Consider the following 16,239-nt stretch of genomic DNA (forward strand, 5'->3'; position numbering starts at 1 on the left):
GTTCTTATTTTCATGCTGTCTAACTAATTAAAGCATTATAATAACATGCGAATACCCATTTAAGCTATTTTTTTTACTATTTAGTATTGAAAACATTGGAAATTATTCTTACCCAGCACTTGGATGAACACATATTCCTATTGGCTGATGCACATTTTCCTCCACAATTATTTTCCTGTTCCTTCCAATTAAATCACTGGTTTCAATGCAAGATTTTCTATTTGTTAAAGAACAAAAAAAATTAGATCTCTAAAAACAAGTCATAGGTTTGGAAACAGTTTTTAATGTATACAAAATTACAGGGTGGGACATAAGCATGTATACACTCTGATAAAATGGAAGTGGTTGATGATATCACCTTACCGTTTGTGGCATATTCGTACATGGGAGGGGCAAAACATTTGAGGCTGGGTGACGCCCATGGCAGTCATCTGCAAAGCCATCATTTTGAATTTAACTTTACTTTTTTCAATCGGAAGAAGGTCATGTGACACATCAAACACATAGACAATTGCACAAGAAAAACAATGGTGTATTAATTTTTAATGTAGCTTTATTCATTACTGAGTTATTGAAAAATTTGTGACATGGAAGAATGACAGTAACCCACTAAAATATGTGCTGCCCATTGTGTTGAATTGTCAACGTGCTTATCTTCTCCCACTCTTGACATACCAAGAGCAATACCGCAGAAGAAATGCTACCACAGGCCTCCTGTATCCATTGTTTCAGGTGCCCCACATCCTGGATCCTGTATCTGCGGTATTGCTCTCTGTGTGTCAAGAGTGGGAGAAGAAAATCGCGTTAACGATTGAACACAATGGGCAGCACTTTGGGCACATCCTTTAGTGGGTTAATATTGTTGTTCCATGTCACAATCATGTCAATAACTCGATAATGAATAAAACTACATTAAAAATGAGCACACCATTGTTTCTCTTGTGCAATTTTCTATGTGTTTGATGTGTCATATGACCCCCTTGCCATTGAAAAAAGGAAAGTTGAATTCAAAATGATGGCTTTGCATATGGCCGCCATGGGCGTCACCCGGCCTCAAAAGTTTTACCCTTCCCATTTACTAATATGCCACAAACGGTAAGGTGATATCAGCAACCACTTCCATTTTATCAGGGTGTATCCATACTTATGGCCCACCCTGTACTATTCTTCTAATTCAATTCCACTGCAAAGGGACCTTAAAGGTTCAATTAGAAATTTAGCAAAGTTCTTCAGATTCACTATATCACTTATATCATGTGCAGGGCATTGCAAGACCTTAGGGATCCATGGTTACGGCCACGCATACAGTGACAGTTGCTTTTGGTCGTAACCATGGATACCCAGGGTCCTGTAATGCCCTGCACATGTGGTAAGCAACATAGTGAATCAGAAGAACTATATTAGATTTCTAATTGGAGGTATTTGCTAATATTATTATTATTATTGTTATTAATAAAAATAATATTATTATTATTATTATTATTAATAATAATAATAATAATAATAAAAATCCTACTTCATATTAGGATAGGATCTTGGAGATGGGAATACCACTTTAAAGAGTAACTCCACTCAAAAAAAGCTATTTAGTGTAAAGTTCAGAGTTACAGAAGAGTACAAATCATGGCTAATCAGAGGAGCATATTTTATATAGTTTCATAGTTCTATGACTGAAAGATGGCACACCTTCACCAAGTGCAACCTCTGACCCAACATGTTGATCAGAGGAAGGCTCAAACCACTGACAGATGCTAATTGCTCTATATTAGGTGAAATGGCAATCATACTAGTCCCCTAAATCAATGTGCTATTAGTAAATCTAGTACCCATAACCTGTAATATTATATTTCTCTAGAATGGCATCTAGACGCTTTTTATACTTGTTTAATTAATCAGACATTACAATGTTTTATGGCAAAACATTCCATCTTCTCACTGCTCATGTAGCGCTCCTGAAGCCATCAGGGAGCTACAAGGTACTGCATCCCCACCAGGATGCAGGGCTTACCCCCTAGGGACCCAAAAGAAAAGTGCCGGTAACAACCAGACATTCCAGATAACCCTGTTTTTCCCCAAATTCCCCCATAGACTGGTACCAGGCTAGGATTGGACCAATGGATGGCTGCCTAAAAGTGGAGCCAATCCAGTCCACTAGACGACCAGGTGAGAGGTGCAGATAGTGGACAGAGAGTCAGGGAGTCAGTCACCGTGAGAGAGAGAGCAAGCGAGCAGAAGCACTGACAGGAGTGTGACAGTGACCTGAGGGCCCAGGCAGTTGGTTGCCAGTGGAGAACAATGGTGTACTCCTGGAACCACGCACCAACGGGGTACAGAATCCTAGGTCAGGCAAACGCTCCAAGCAGACCTGATAAAATCTTCACTGTGAGGGAACCATCAAGGACCTCACTGACCTTGACGTTTGGGACACAGTAGCAACGGGAGAACCTGGGAACAGGACCAGAGACTACAACCCCACAGGGTTCACTCTACCGTCATACGGACTGCCATTAAGAAACTACCAGAGAGGGAGAACCCAGCCACTACAATCCACGGGGACCCACCAACCAAAGACAGGTGCAGGGGAAAGAAGCCACCAGGTCACTAAACCAGCACTGGGACTAAGGGGACCTGCGGTTGAGACAAGCCGGCCCCGGGTGACCAGTTTCCAGCTTACTGTGAGTAAAGGAACCAGTTACATTGAAACCCCTTGTGTGGCCTACCTTCTTTCAACACCCATCTACATCATCTATCTTCTGGGGCCTGGCCCTGCTTGCGGAGGGCCTAACATCCAGGCTGCCACCAACACCAGCCCCTGTAGTGAAAACTGTGCTGCGGCGGCTCCATCCACATAGCCGCAAACCGCAAGTGGCATCACGTGATAAACTCTTATTTAATTCCCTTGTAAATATAACCCCTTTTAAAAAGCACCAGGGCACAGAACCGGGCAACGGCCATAAAAGTGACATTTCCCAGTTATACACTGCCCGGGACCGAGTAGCCCATAACTCTGGGCGACACACTCACATAATAAAGAATCGTTGACTTTAATTTAATGGACCTGCAGACTTGTGAATCCACTGCCAGCTCCGCCAGCAGGTAGTTATGTAACTGTAAGTATGCAATTTTTCTACTTCTAGCCCCAAATGTATATGGTCTCGCTCAATTCACCCTAGGTGTCCCAGAGAGGGGTCATTTAACATTTCTACCTTTGGAACCCAGAGACGGGTCGAATGACCTGAAGGATTTTAGCTAACATCCTATAATCACCGTCTTTTGTTCTGTAATTAAGGCCATTACTGTCACACCACAGGAGGTTGTTGTTTTCCATTGAGTTTAGCCATTTAGTTTCTAGTTAGTTAGGTCAGTTTGGACTAAGGGTCATTTGACCCTCTTTCGGGATTTCAGGAGGGAGCTCGAAATTTCTGGGACTTCTAGTGATAAACCTTTTTTCCTCCAGATGTAGTATATGTCTGCTTGTTATCATTGCAGGTCTTCGTGTAAAAAGTTCATTATAAAGAGCTCTGTACTATCAATTAATATATTCGTACATTGAGATAATCACCTTATAAGGGTGGTGTTACACACAGCGACGACGACAACGACGTCGCTGCTACGTCACCATTTTCTGTGACGTTGCAGCGACATCCCGTCGCTGTCGCTGTGTGTGACATCAAGCAATGACCTGGCCCCTGCTGTGAGGTCGCCGGTCGTTGCTGAATGTCCAGCTTCATTTTTTGGTTGTCGCTCTCCCGCTGTGACGCACACATCGCTGTGTGTGACAGTGAGAGAGCGACAAAATGAAGCGAGCAGGGAGCAGGAGCCGGCGTCTGGCAGCTGCGGTAAGCTGTAACCAGGGTAAACATCTGGTAACCAAGGGAAGACCTTTCCCTGGTTACCCGATATTTACCTTCGTTACCAGCATCCGCTGCTCTCGCTGCCAGTGCCGGCTCCACGCTCTCTGCACATGTAGCTGCAGTACACATCGGGTAATTAACCCGATGTGTACTGTAGCTAGGAGTGCAGGGGAGCCAGCGCTAAGTGGTGTGCGCGGCTCCCTGCTCTCTGCACATGTAGCTGCAATACACATCAGGTAATTAACCCGATGTGTACTGTAGCTAGGAGTGCAGGGAGCCAGCGCTAAGCAGTATGCACGGCTCCCTGCTCTCTGCACTTGTAGCACAGCGACGCATGTCGTTATGATCACTGCTGCGTCGCTGTGTTTGACAGCTAAGCAGCGATCATAACAGCGACTTACAAGGTCGCTGTTGCGTCACATAAAATGGTGACGTAACAGCAATGTCGTTGTCGCTATGTGTGAACCCAGCTTAAGTCTTTGTTTCTCCAAACTAAATTAACCTAAGTTTGATAACCTGTCTTAGTATTGCAAGTCATCTATTCCCTTAATAACCTTGATCACTCTTCTCTGCCCCTGCTGTAGTTCATCTATATCTTTTTTATACACTGTAGACAGTATTCTAAGTGTGACCACACTAGTCACTTGTATATAGGCAAACCTATGTTCTTGTCATGAGCATCTATGCCTATTTTAATACATCTCATAATTTTTTTTTTGCCTTGGCAGCTAGCTGACACTACTCACTAAAAATGAATTTGCTGTCCATAAATACACCCAAGTCTTTTTCGGTGACAGCTTTATCCAATTTTACTTTTTGCCCTCAGTCTAAGTACATGACCTTACATGTGAACTCCCTCTCCCATCCTCACAAATACTGCTATCGCTATTGGTAATGGCATTTAGGTGTTTAAATAGCTAGAGGTAGTGTGGGTACCGAGCTTGGCTGTGACAGCCAGAACTCGTCTATCGCTTACACTGAGCTGCCAGTGGCGATCATTTGGGCACAGCTCCACTGCTCACACAGTTGTAATGACGTACCTATAGATAATTGGTCGGGAACCCTTAACTGACCTTGACATATATTGTGAAGTGGTCAATGATTTGGCAATTAGCAGTCAAATAGAGTGATTGCAGACTTTTCTTTTCATCCTTGACAACACTTTACTATATGCGCCTATCTGGTCTATGCTCCAATTCACCTCTTTAATGGAGAAATTACTCACCTGGATTGCTGCAGCATTTATATCCCAGTACTGACATCACCCTCATCTGCCAATTTATCAGATTGTGACTAGGGCTGAGCGAACCTCAACAGTAAAGTTAGGGGTTTGTACCGGACACCAGGTGTCCAAGCCTTGAAATCAAATGCATAGTTTTAAATAAAAGTCTATGTCCAAGTTCAGAGCTCGAGAGCCGTTCATATGCTAATAAAGTTTGTTGGCAGGCTGCACCACAACCAATCACCACTTTTATTGCATGTGAAAGATGCATGTACACTGCTGTGAACAATGAAGGAAAAATAAAAATGATGTGGGCTTCCGCCTATTTTTGATAACCAATACAGCTAAAGCAGACAGCTATCAAAAATAAAGTCGATTCAAATTATTTAGTTAACTAATGTAACAAATGGGGCCTATGGTTCCCCTTATTTTTCATAATCAGCCAAGGTAAAGCAGACAATGGTTATTGGGCCCTTCCCAGCCTAAAAATTGAGCCCACAGCTTCCCGAGAAGTGGCACATCCATTACATGTGCCATTTCTGGGGCTTTGCCCAGCTCTTCCCAATTGCCCTGGTGCATTGGCCATTGGGGTAATAATTGTGGGGTTGATATCAGCTGTAAATTGACAGCTGACATCAAACCCTGGGGTTAGTAATGGAGAAGAATCTATCACACACTTCCATTATTAACCTGGCATGTATAGAGTTAAAAAATACACAGACACTGGGAAAAAGTTTTTTTGAATTAAAACTCCACCACACTACCTCACTCACCAATTTAAAAAGCCTGACAAAGAACACAGACCATTTTCAAAATGCGTTGCGGTTTCCTTTGTCTTTCTGGCTTCGATGTAAAAGATATTTTGATGTACAGTTGAAACCTCGGATTACGAGTAACCCGGTATGCGAGAATTTTGCTATATGAGCAAAGCTTGCTGCAAAATTGTAACTTGGTTTGCTAGCAATGCTTTGCTGTACAAGCAAATACACACTGCACACACTTCCGGTTCCGTACTTTCACCGCACTCTTACCCACTCTGGCTGCCTCTTATGGACCGCAGGGATGTGGAACAATCACAGCCCATGCAGGGGCTGCTGCCATCTTTGCTTCTTGTTGGCTGGAGCTGAGCTGTCTCTGCTCACCTACCACAGGCAGCGCACTGGCCAATCAGAGGCAGGCGGCTCATGAGTATGACATTAGCTGCGCTGAAACATCGGCGCGATTGTTACAGGTCCACATGCCTACGGACTGCAAGAACCAGGAAAGTGGCCATCGAGAGAACGGAGGATAGGTGAGAACAATGTGTGTGTGTGTGTGTTGGCACAATAGGGGACCTGGCTGGGACATTACTACAAATTGTGGAACAAATTGTCTGAGATCCAATGATTTCCTATGAGAAAATATGCTTTGCTCTAAGAGTAACTTGGTTTACGAGCACACTCCCAGAACTAATTAATCTTGTAAACCAAGGTTCCACTGTATTTTCATTTACCGTTTTTTGGATTTTATATGAATAAAGATTTGGAAGTTTTTTAATTACAATCTGGAAGCTGAATCCTCCCTTCTTTTGTTCATGATTGCCAATGCACTAGGTCAATCGGCAAAAGCCAGGCAAAGCATCAGAATTGATGCATCTAATGTATGTGCCACTTCTGTGGTAAGTGTGTGTGACGCCCTGGCCTATCAGGTCATCACAAGGGTGCCGTGCAATCTGCCCTTCTGCATGGTACCCGCTCCTCCTTGGTTACGGGGTCCTGTCAATTTGATGTTGCTACCAACAGGTGTATCTAAATCCTGAGGAACACTCTGCACCACACCCACCAAACACCCATTGGGCAGCCTGAGGGGAATAGGGCCACCCAGATGGAGGGATGAAAGAGGGAGGGAAGAGATGTCAGTTGAGTAGTAGTTGAGCAGTGAGACAGCGGTGACAGGACAGGTCACGCTGTGGACCTGGGCTCCTGTACCCGTCCCAGGTGCCGAACGTTGGCCTGCCAGTAGGAGCTGGAACTCCGGTCACAGGGGGCGGTGACAGGGGGCACGGTGCTGCTACAGAAAGCAGGTCGGTTGCCTTGCGCTACAACCGGGCAGGGGCTAGGGCACGATGGGGTACGCGGACCCTAGGCTGGGAAGAAGCTACACGCAGCCCAGTAATTCACCCAACGGGAATGGAGTCTTCAGGAACCATCCCCCCCCACCGCTCCAAAATCGGGGTACTAGCGCAACGAGGGGGATAGGACTTCCCACAACCGTCCAGAACATCCCACGCGTGAACCTAGAGAGCAAGCTCACCCTGCTAGTGTGGCACCCTGGACTAGCCAGGTAGCCACAGACAAAACACCCCCACACCCCCACCCCCAGACAGTTACATTTGTCAGACACAAAACCCTTGTTGCCTCCCTCCAGGGTCTGATATCCACACCAGGTGGGGCGGAGCCATGCGGTTGGCCCCACCCACCGAGGAGTTCACAGGCCTGGAGGCGGGAAAAGCAGTAGATTGAGTTTGGAGGTGAAAGTGAGAGGTCACGACCTGCGAGTGTCTGGGTTGGAGCCCAGGCACTGACAGCAAGGTTGGCAGACGGTGGTGGCCGTCTGCAGGAGTGACGGATCTCTGCGGAACCGTAGGACCGGGATTGGGCGGTGGCTCACCGGTACCGAACCGGGGAGTGGAGTGAAGTTAAGCCCACAGGCAGGGCCATCGGACCCCGACCAGGCTTGGAGCCGCCGACAATAGTCAAATCCGAGTGTGACAGGAATCCCCGGGGTTCCCTAACAACCATGTCCCGTCAGAAGGCAACCGTCCGCACCGAGAGGATATACAGCCACCGCCACAGTCTAGAGATCCAAGGGCCAGCGCCTGCGGGCAAAACGGGCTCCTCAGGCACCTATACACCGGGGAGCAGACTACCGTTGGGAAGCCATCGGAGTCAACGCAGTACACAAAGGTGCAGGGAAAGACACCCACCATCACCTGTCCGGGGAGAGACACTGCAGCCAGCTGCGGGACCCGTCCATCCAGCCGTTTGGTTTACTAGAGACTTTGTGCATCTCTTGCTGAGTGAGTACACCAGTGCCATCCGGCACCGCCCCACGCTGTCCCTGCAACCCTGCACCTCACCGACCCTGCCTCTCCGTCACACCACCGGGCCCCGGGACAACCAACCCCTACCCACGGAGGGGGAAAACAACATCCCAGCTGCTCCCTACCATCGCTCCCGGGATCCCCGTCACCAGCAGCGGTGGTGCCCATCTTCACCACAACCCATGGGTGGCGTCACGGACTAAATCCCCCAAACAAACCACCCCCTTTTCACTCACGGGCGAGGAGCGCTGCTCGGGTCCCCGGATCCGGCCCAACGCTCGAGCCACCGAGCAGCAGCAGCAGCGCCGGACCCAAGCGTTAGCGAGCGCAGCGCTCCGCCGCCCGCGACACTAGCCACGCAGGTGAGCGGGACCCGAGTAGTTCAAAGCGAAAGGGATCCATACGAAGGACACACAGTGCCATGGGACAAGGCTTCAGGCCAACCAGCAACACCAAAGGGGCACGGACCCAGCGTGCTCAACCAAAGGAGACAGAGCATTCAAGAGTTTGGTTTATCTGGTGTCAGCATCAGTGACTTTGGACTGTGTGCGTACCCGATATCCCTTGATCCCCGATGGGTTCCCCACTCCATCCATCACCGAGTCCTGGGACACCACTCCCCTTACCCACAGAGGGGTTAACATCTCGAGCTGCCACACCATCGTCCCCGGGCTCCCCCCTTAACGGCAGCAGTGGTCCCTCACGTTACCACACACCGTGAGTGGCGTCACGAACATTATCCCATTCACCACCCAAAACATTCCCCCCTTTTTATTCCGGGTAGCCGCGCGACCTCGCCTCGGATCCGGAGACCCCTCGAGCCACTGTGGATCCGGGTCCGAGCAGCCCGTCGGCTATCGTGGGGGCGGCACATGTGTCTGCTATTTTTAGACTGGAAAGGGACAAATAACAATGGGTCTTCCCAGCCTGATATTAACAGCTCCTGTCTGTCTTCTTTACCTTGGCTGATTATGATAAATAGGGGGGGGCCCACGCCGTTGTTTTAATTAAATAAATACATTTTTAAAAATGCATGGAATCTCCTCTATTTTTGAAAACTAGCCAAAGCAGAGCAAACAGCTGAAAGTTGCAGCCCATAGTTGTATGCTTTACCTGCGCTGGTTATCAAAAATAATCGGGATCCCATGCAATTTTTTTAATTTAATTATTGCCTTTCCACAGGGCAATTGTCCCCTTTTTGCTTCCTTTTGCAGCCCCCCAGTCCTTACCATGACCATTTTGCAGCCATTTTACAGCACCAAAGTTTGGGTCCCCATTGACTTATATGGGGTTTGGGGTCAAGTCCGGGTCCGGAGCTGAACTTTGAACTAAAGTCCGGCCCAACCCAGCAAACCAGAACTTCCATGGGTCCGCTCGTCCCTAATTGTGACTAATCAGGATTAGCCTCCTGTCATTCTTCCTGCTACCCCTCCTTCTAATTGTTACCTGGCTTGCTGTCTCATTCTCCTGCAATTGCATGATTTTACACCCCCACTCATGTAACCCAGTGGCTAGCTACTCATTGAGCAGTAAACTCCTCGCGTATGTCCATATGTTGACCATGATCAAAATAGTTAGTATATGGACAGAACACAGACTAATGCAAGTCAATGGGGTAGTTCATACAAGAGTTTTTACATATGGATCAAGGGTTCACATGTACAAAGTGCAGCATGTACTAATCCCATCTATTTTCAGATCATACCTCATCTCATGAGAGAGTAAAAAAAAACAGATGTCATATAGACAACATCCTTTATAAAGGATTCATTGGATTTATTAATATTGAAAATTATTTGGCCATTTTTTTTTTTTTTAAATATTAATTTAGAAAACTGATGACATATGGTTGTAAAAGAAATGGAAATATGGATCTAGTATATGGGAGATGGCCATGAGGTAGGAAAGATCACAATGATATTAGCTGTGGAAGACGGGAAGACCATGGCTGGTTTGGAATAATTAGATATAGTATAGATAGGCCTGGAAAAATAGATGCACTTTAGAGAAAATTACTTCACATCAGGGGCGGATATATCATTGGTACAACCTGTGTGGCCGTACAGGGGCGCAAGAGGTAAAGGAGCCATTTCTACATCTAAAGCAGGTGCAATTTTGCATTTTCATGAGTTCTGGGGCCGCAAACGGCCCATATATTGTTCTTGCACATGGGCCCTTTTTTTTGTTTGCGCCCTCCAGTGCTTTACATATCTAGTATATTTGAGCAATTTAGAATGATGTGACAATTTCTGGGTGAAGGTACTCTTTAAATCACAAATTCTCTAAGTTATTGGGCCACACTGTACAGAAATATCCTACAGTAATAGACTAATACAGTAATAACTGCAACACAATACATATAACTGATAATTCATTTGTACCCTCTGTCTGTCCAGTAAAGTTTTCTGTTGATGGCATCAACGACAAGACCCTCTGGCGTATCCACATCATCGAAAATCACCTTTTCACGACCAGTGCCGTCCATCTTTGCACTTTCTATGCACTTCAGAGCTGTGTGTGCAAAGTAAATCTAAGAATAAAATTGTGCAGATACATAAGATGTATTCGCTACATGCTGGAAAGTCACATCTCAATGTGTGGATTTACTAAACTTTTCCAAATGTTTTAATATGCAGGCTTATACAGTCATGGTCAAAAGTTTTTAGACTGACACAAAGATTGCTAATTCACAAAGTTTGCTAAGTTTTTGTAGTGACAATTTGCCTTAACTCTAGATTGTTATGATGAGTGATCATATTAATTGCCAAAAATTGCACATCCAATGTTATATATTATTTTTTTTAATCATTTAAAAAAAAAAAAAAAGCTGCATGTGATCCCTCTAGATTGATACATAGCCAAGATAAGTGCACGGCTGGTGGCTGCAGCCTATAGCCATATGCTTTGTTTGTGCTGAGTATCATAATATGGGGGGACCCTATGCCAATTTTTTTTATTTATTTATTTTTATACCAATGTAGACACACAGCGTCTGTGATTGAAAGCAGTCAGACACACTATCACACAGGGTGAGGGCGCATATGACTGAAAACAATCAGAGACGTTGGGACTGTTAGTGGGTGGGGGAAACAGTTCATATGTATGAAGGATAAGGAGTGGACCTAGAAGTAGTATGAGCGTCCACGGAAGCAGTGTTACAGCATCGCGGGACACTGGTAAGTATAAGGTGCCACTTTTTCCTTAGTTTCTTTATTTTTCCTGCATTTTTTTTAAATTACCTGAATGGCCAGATCCGGATCATTACCTGGAGCTCCATTAGAACGGGGCCAGCATTTGGGTACTTTTAACCTATGCTAATCTGGACTTTTACAATCTGGGTCCACCCATAACTCTCCAGGAGTAATTTGGTGATGAACAATGCTCTTTCCAGCATGATGAAGACCATGCCAAAAGGCAACAGTCATGGCTAAATGGTTTGGTGAACAAACACTGAAATTTTGGGTACATAGCCTGGAAACTCCCCTTTTCTCAATCATGTTGAGAACTTGTGGTCAATCTTCAAAAAGTGGACGAACAAACAAAAACATAGAAATTCTGATAAACTCCAAGTACTGATTAGACAACAATGGGCTGTTACCAATCAAGATTTGACCCAAAAGCTGATATTCAGCATGTCAGGGGGAATTGGAGAGATCTTATAAAATAAGGGTCAACACTGTAAATATTGAGTTTTTACATAAACTTGATGTATGTGTCAATAAAAGTTTAAAAATGCTAATAACGATACTCAGTAACCATAGTGGTCTAAAGTCAGAACTTTTCTCCTTGTGGAGACTGACAAACCAATGTGGTTGTCAGTGGTGAGGAGTAGAGTTGAGCGCGGTTCGCGGTTCGAGGTTCTCCAGTTCGCGGCTCGAGTGATTTTGGGGGCTGTTCTAGATCGAACTAGAACTCGAGCTTTTTGCTAAAGCTCGATAGTTCTAGATACGTTCGACAATGGTTCTAGCAGCAAAAAGCAGGGCTTTTTACAGCTACAGTGTGCAGGAGCCATCGCTGGCAGCCTGCCAGAAGCTGGTAACCAAGATAAACATCGGGTATCCAAGCAAAGCGCTTTGGTTAGTAACCCGATGTTTATCCTAGTTACGTGCAGGAAGCCCACACTTCCCCGCTCAGCTCACTCCGCCCCCTCCTGCACGCGGCATGTACACACACACACACACACACACACACACTCACACTCACCTGTCCCCAGCCAAGCAGTCCACGACACTGACGTCCTCAGCGCCACCCACTTCGCACTCCACCGCCAGCACACATGGCTCCGCCCACCTGCACTCTGCACATATGGTCCCGCTCGGCTTACCTGCGGTGATGAAGTCCCGACCTCAGCGTTGTCACTGTCCTCCATGGCCGCCGCTTGTCACATCACCTTCTCTCGCTTCCGACCCGAGACTGACTAGCGGTGACGTCACGGGCCGCTCACGATACTTGGCTGTGAAGGCGGCGGTCATTGAACTCAGTGACAGGTGCTGTCAGCAGTGCAGGAGATGAGCGCAGGTAATGTACCTCGCTGACAGCAGCACTTGTCATCCCCTGCAGTGACCTGGGCTGACCCATTGATGTTAGCTCAGGTAACTGCACTGCTCTCCCAGCCAATGGGGAACATCCTGCTCTTCATTGACTGGGACAGTGTGGATCGTCATGGCAACCCCTTGGATTACACCAGACCTGGATTTGTTTTTCTTTCTAATAAATTGGTTAAAGAGGGAATGTATTGGGGAGTGTTTTTTCAAATAAAAATGTGTTTGTCGTCTATTTTTTTTTATTACTGACTGGGTTGGTGATGTCGGGTATCTGACAGACGCCTGACCTCACCAACCCCAGGGCTTGATGCCAGGTGACATTACACATCTGGTATTAACCCCATATATTACCCCGTTTGCCACCGCACCAGGGCGCGGGATGAGCTGGGGCGAAGCACCAGGATTGGCACATCTAATGGATGCACCACTTCTGGGGCGGCTGCGGCCTGCTGTTTTTAGGCTGGGGAGAGTCCAATAACCATGGACCTCCCTAGTCTGAGAATATCAGACCCCAGTTGTCTGCTTTACCTTGGCTGGTGATCCAATTTTGGGGGGACCCCTACGTTTTTTTTTTTTAATTATTTATTTAATTTAAAATAACAGCGTGGGGTGCCCTCAGTTTTGGATTACCAGCCAAGGTGAGGTTGCCAGTCTGCAGGCTGCAGCCGTCTGCTTTACCCTAGCTGGCTACAAAAATAGGGGGAAACCTACGTCTTTTTTTTTTTTTCATTTTTTTGGCTAAATACAAAGCTAAGCACCCCTTAGTGCCACATGAAAGGCACCAAAGGGTGCAAAATTACAAAATGCAGGAGAGTGGGACATTATGTGTCTTTCTGCCATTATAATGACAGAAAAGACTGATATGAAGTGCACAAGCACAAGAAAATCACCAGAGCGCTCTACGCTGTGAAAAGCAGTAGAAAATGGCACTGGAGTGAACATGTGACCGCCTCATGTAGGATGAAGCTATGGATCCTGGGTAAATTTATGCATTTACCCTCCTTCAGTTTTTTTGTAGTACACAAAAAAAACGGAAGGCACACGGATGACAAACAGATGACATACGGACCGTCTACGGAACGGAAACGGATGCCACACGGATGCACCCGTGAAAAAAAACGGACTGTTTTTTGCAGACCGCAAAAAATGGATCGGTCGTGTTAATGTAGCCTTATTCTGATCTGCCGTTTATAAACAGCAGGCAGAAATAAGTGAATAATGCCCCCCAGCCTCAGAAAATCTCCGGGGTTTCAGGGCTAGCTGAGACCCTGGAGATCATGATTCAGGACGGTTTTTCTGGTCCCCGCTCACGTGATCACAGGTATACACCGTACACCGATGATCACGTTACAGTAAATGACAGCGCCGGTAAAAAATTATTTATCTCCCATCTGGCATGAACAAACATGATAAATCTCCTCCCCGGTCCCCCAGTGTCGCCAAAGTGCCCCCCCTGATGCCCTCCCAGAAATCCAAGATGGCCGCGCGCACAGCAGCGCGCCGGCCGCATTCACCCTACTCCTCTGATTTCTGTCGCATGTGCCATGACACATGCGACAGAAAACTCCTCCCCAGGACCTGCCAGGTCACCCCCTATAACCCCACCGGTGTTCCCCGGTGTCCCACGGTACCTGTGCAGCGTTGATCCCCCCACGGCTCTCTCCTTCACAATAGACACTGCCGCATGCACAGAGCGGCTGTCAGCTCAGCTTCCTGTGTTCAGACACAGTGAGTGGTGGTTATGCATCTGTAAGCTAAATGGGCGGCACGGTGGCTCAGTGGTTAGCACTGCAGTCTTGCAGCGCTGAGGTCCTGGGTTCAATTCTCACCAAGGACACCATCTGCAAGGAGATTGTATGATCTCCCCGTGTTTGCGTGGGTTTCCTCCGGGTACTCCGGTTTCCTCCCACACTCCAAAGACATACAGCGCTATGGAATTAATAACGCTATATAAATGAATAAATTATTATTATTACTGCAATGCCCTGCTCATGAGGTAAGGAACATAATTGATCAGGAGAGCTATATACTACGTTTCCAAATGGAGGGATTTGCTTTTATAGTTTCCCTGCTGAATGACTACCAAACATGAGAGTCCGTTATACACCACAAGAAAACACATCTAAATAGCGAGCTCTGTTGTTAAGTATTCATTCAGCTGGATAACTGGACTTAAAGGGGTATTCCATCTCCAAGATCCTATCCCCAATATATAGTAGGTGGAATAGCAATAATATCAGCAAATACCAATATTTGGAAATGTAGAATAGTTCTCCTGATTAGGCATGCCCTTACCTCATGAGCAGGGCATTGCAGCTTTGGTAGCAACCATTACAACATGGACTCTGCTGCTGTGGACCCAGGGAGAGTGAGTGCTGATTCATTGCACCCACACTCCTCACATGAAGGGTCTGCAGTCCTAGAAAATGGGGGATACGTTACCTGAGTGTCTCCCCCCCATATTCTAGACGGTCCAGAGTCGTCGTGGGACCCCTTTATTTTTTTTCTTACAATAAATTGGTGAAAGAGGAAATGTTTTGGGGACTGTTTTTTCAAATAAATTTCTTTTGTCGATTTTTTTTTTGTTAGTACTGACAGTTTATGATGTTGGGTATCTAATAGACGCCATGACATCACAAACTGCTGGGCTTGATGTCAGGTGACCTTACAGCTAGTATCAACCCGATTTATTACCCCGTTTGCCACTGCACCAGGGCACGGGATGAGCTGGGGTGAAGCGCCAGGATTGGCGCATCCAGTGGATGCGCCACGTCTGGGGTGCCTGCGGCCTGCTATTTTTAGGCTGTGAAGGCCCAATAACTATGGACCTTCCCACCCTGAGAATACCAGACCACAGCTGTCCGCTTTACCTTGGCTGGTGATCCAATTTGGGGGGACCCTACTTTTTTTGTGTAATTATTAATATTTATAAAATAATTATAAAAAAAGAGCCGGGGGGACCTCCACATTGGATCCCCAACCACGGTAAAGCTGCCAGCTGTGGTTTTCAGGCTACAGCCGTCTGCTTTACCCTAGCTAGCTATCAAAAATGGGGGGACCCAACGTCATTTTTTTTTTAACTATTTTTTAAATAGAAAAAATTAATGGGCTTCCCTGTATTTTGATTGCCAACTAAGGTAACGGCAGGCAGATGGGGGTGGCAACCCATAGCTGTCTGCTTTATCTGCGCTGAGACTCAAAAATACCGCGGAGCGCTACGTCATTTTTTTTAAAGATTTATTTTTACAGCACTGTGATGTCCAGGAATCAAAATACAGGGAAGCCCATTTTGTTTTTAGTTATTTAAATAAATAATTAAAAAAAAAATATATGGGCTCCTGCTGCATTTTTTGTATTGCTAGCTAAGGGTAATCCAAGCAGCTACTGGCTGCTAACCCCCACTGCTTGGTGTTACCTTCACTGGCAATGGAAAATCCAGGGAAGCATTTTTTATTTTTTTTGCCAAAAAACTACAAAAAAAGGACGTGAGCTTCGCCATATTTTTGTATGCTAGCCAGGTATAGCAGGCAGGTGCTG

At 46.2% G+C, this 16,239-nt stretch overlaps 1 protein-coding gene across 3 annotated transcripts in view; it reads right to left on the bottom strand.

Annotated features, from left to right (window-relative positions):
• The window catches only part of EGF (epidermal growth factor), a 298,020-nt gene that overhangs the window by 136,640 nt on the left and 145,141 nt on the right, over positions 1-16,239 (bottom strand). For all 3 annotated transcript variants that reach the window (XM_075349333.1, XM_075349340.1, XM_075349348.1), the window contains exons 11-12: positions 10,540-10,688; positions 113-217 (exon numbers count right to left, since the gene is read on the bottom strand). In XM_075349333.1, the coding sequence (XP_075205448.1) occupies positions 113-217; positions 10,540-10,688 (254 nt within the window). The remainder of the gene's footprint in view (positions 1-112; positions 218-10,539; positions 10,689-16,239) is intronic.

The sequence above is a fragment of the Anomaloglossus baeobatrachus genome, chromosome 1, assembly GCF_048569485.1.
Source record: "Anomaloglossus baeobatrachus isolate aAnoBae1 chromosome 1, aAnoBae1.hap1, whole genome shotgun sequence".
Lineage (NCBI taxonomy): Eukaryota > Metazoa > Chordata > Amphibia > Anura > Aromobatidae > Anomaloglossus > Anomaloglossus baeobatrachus.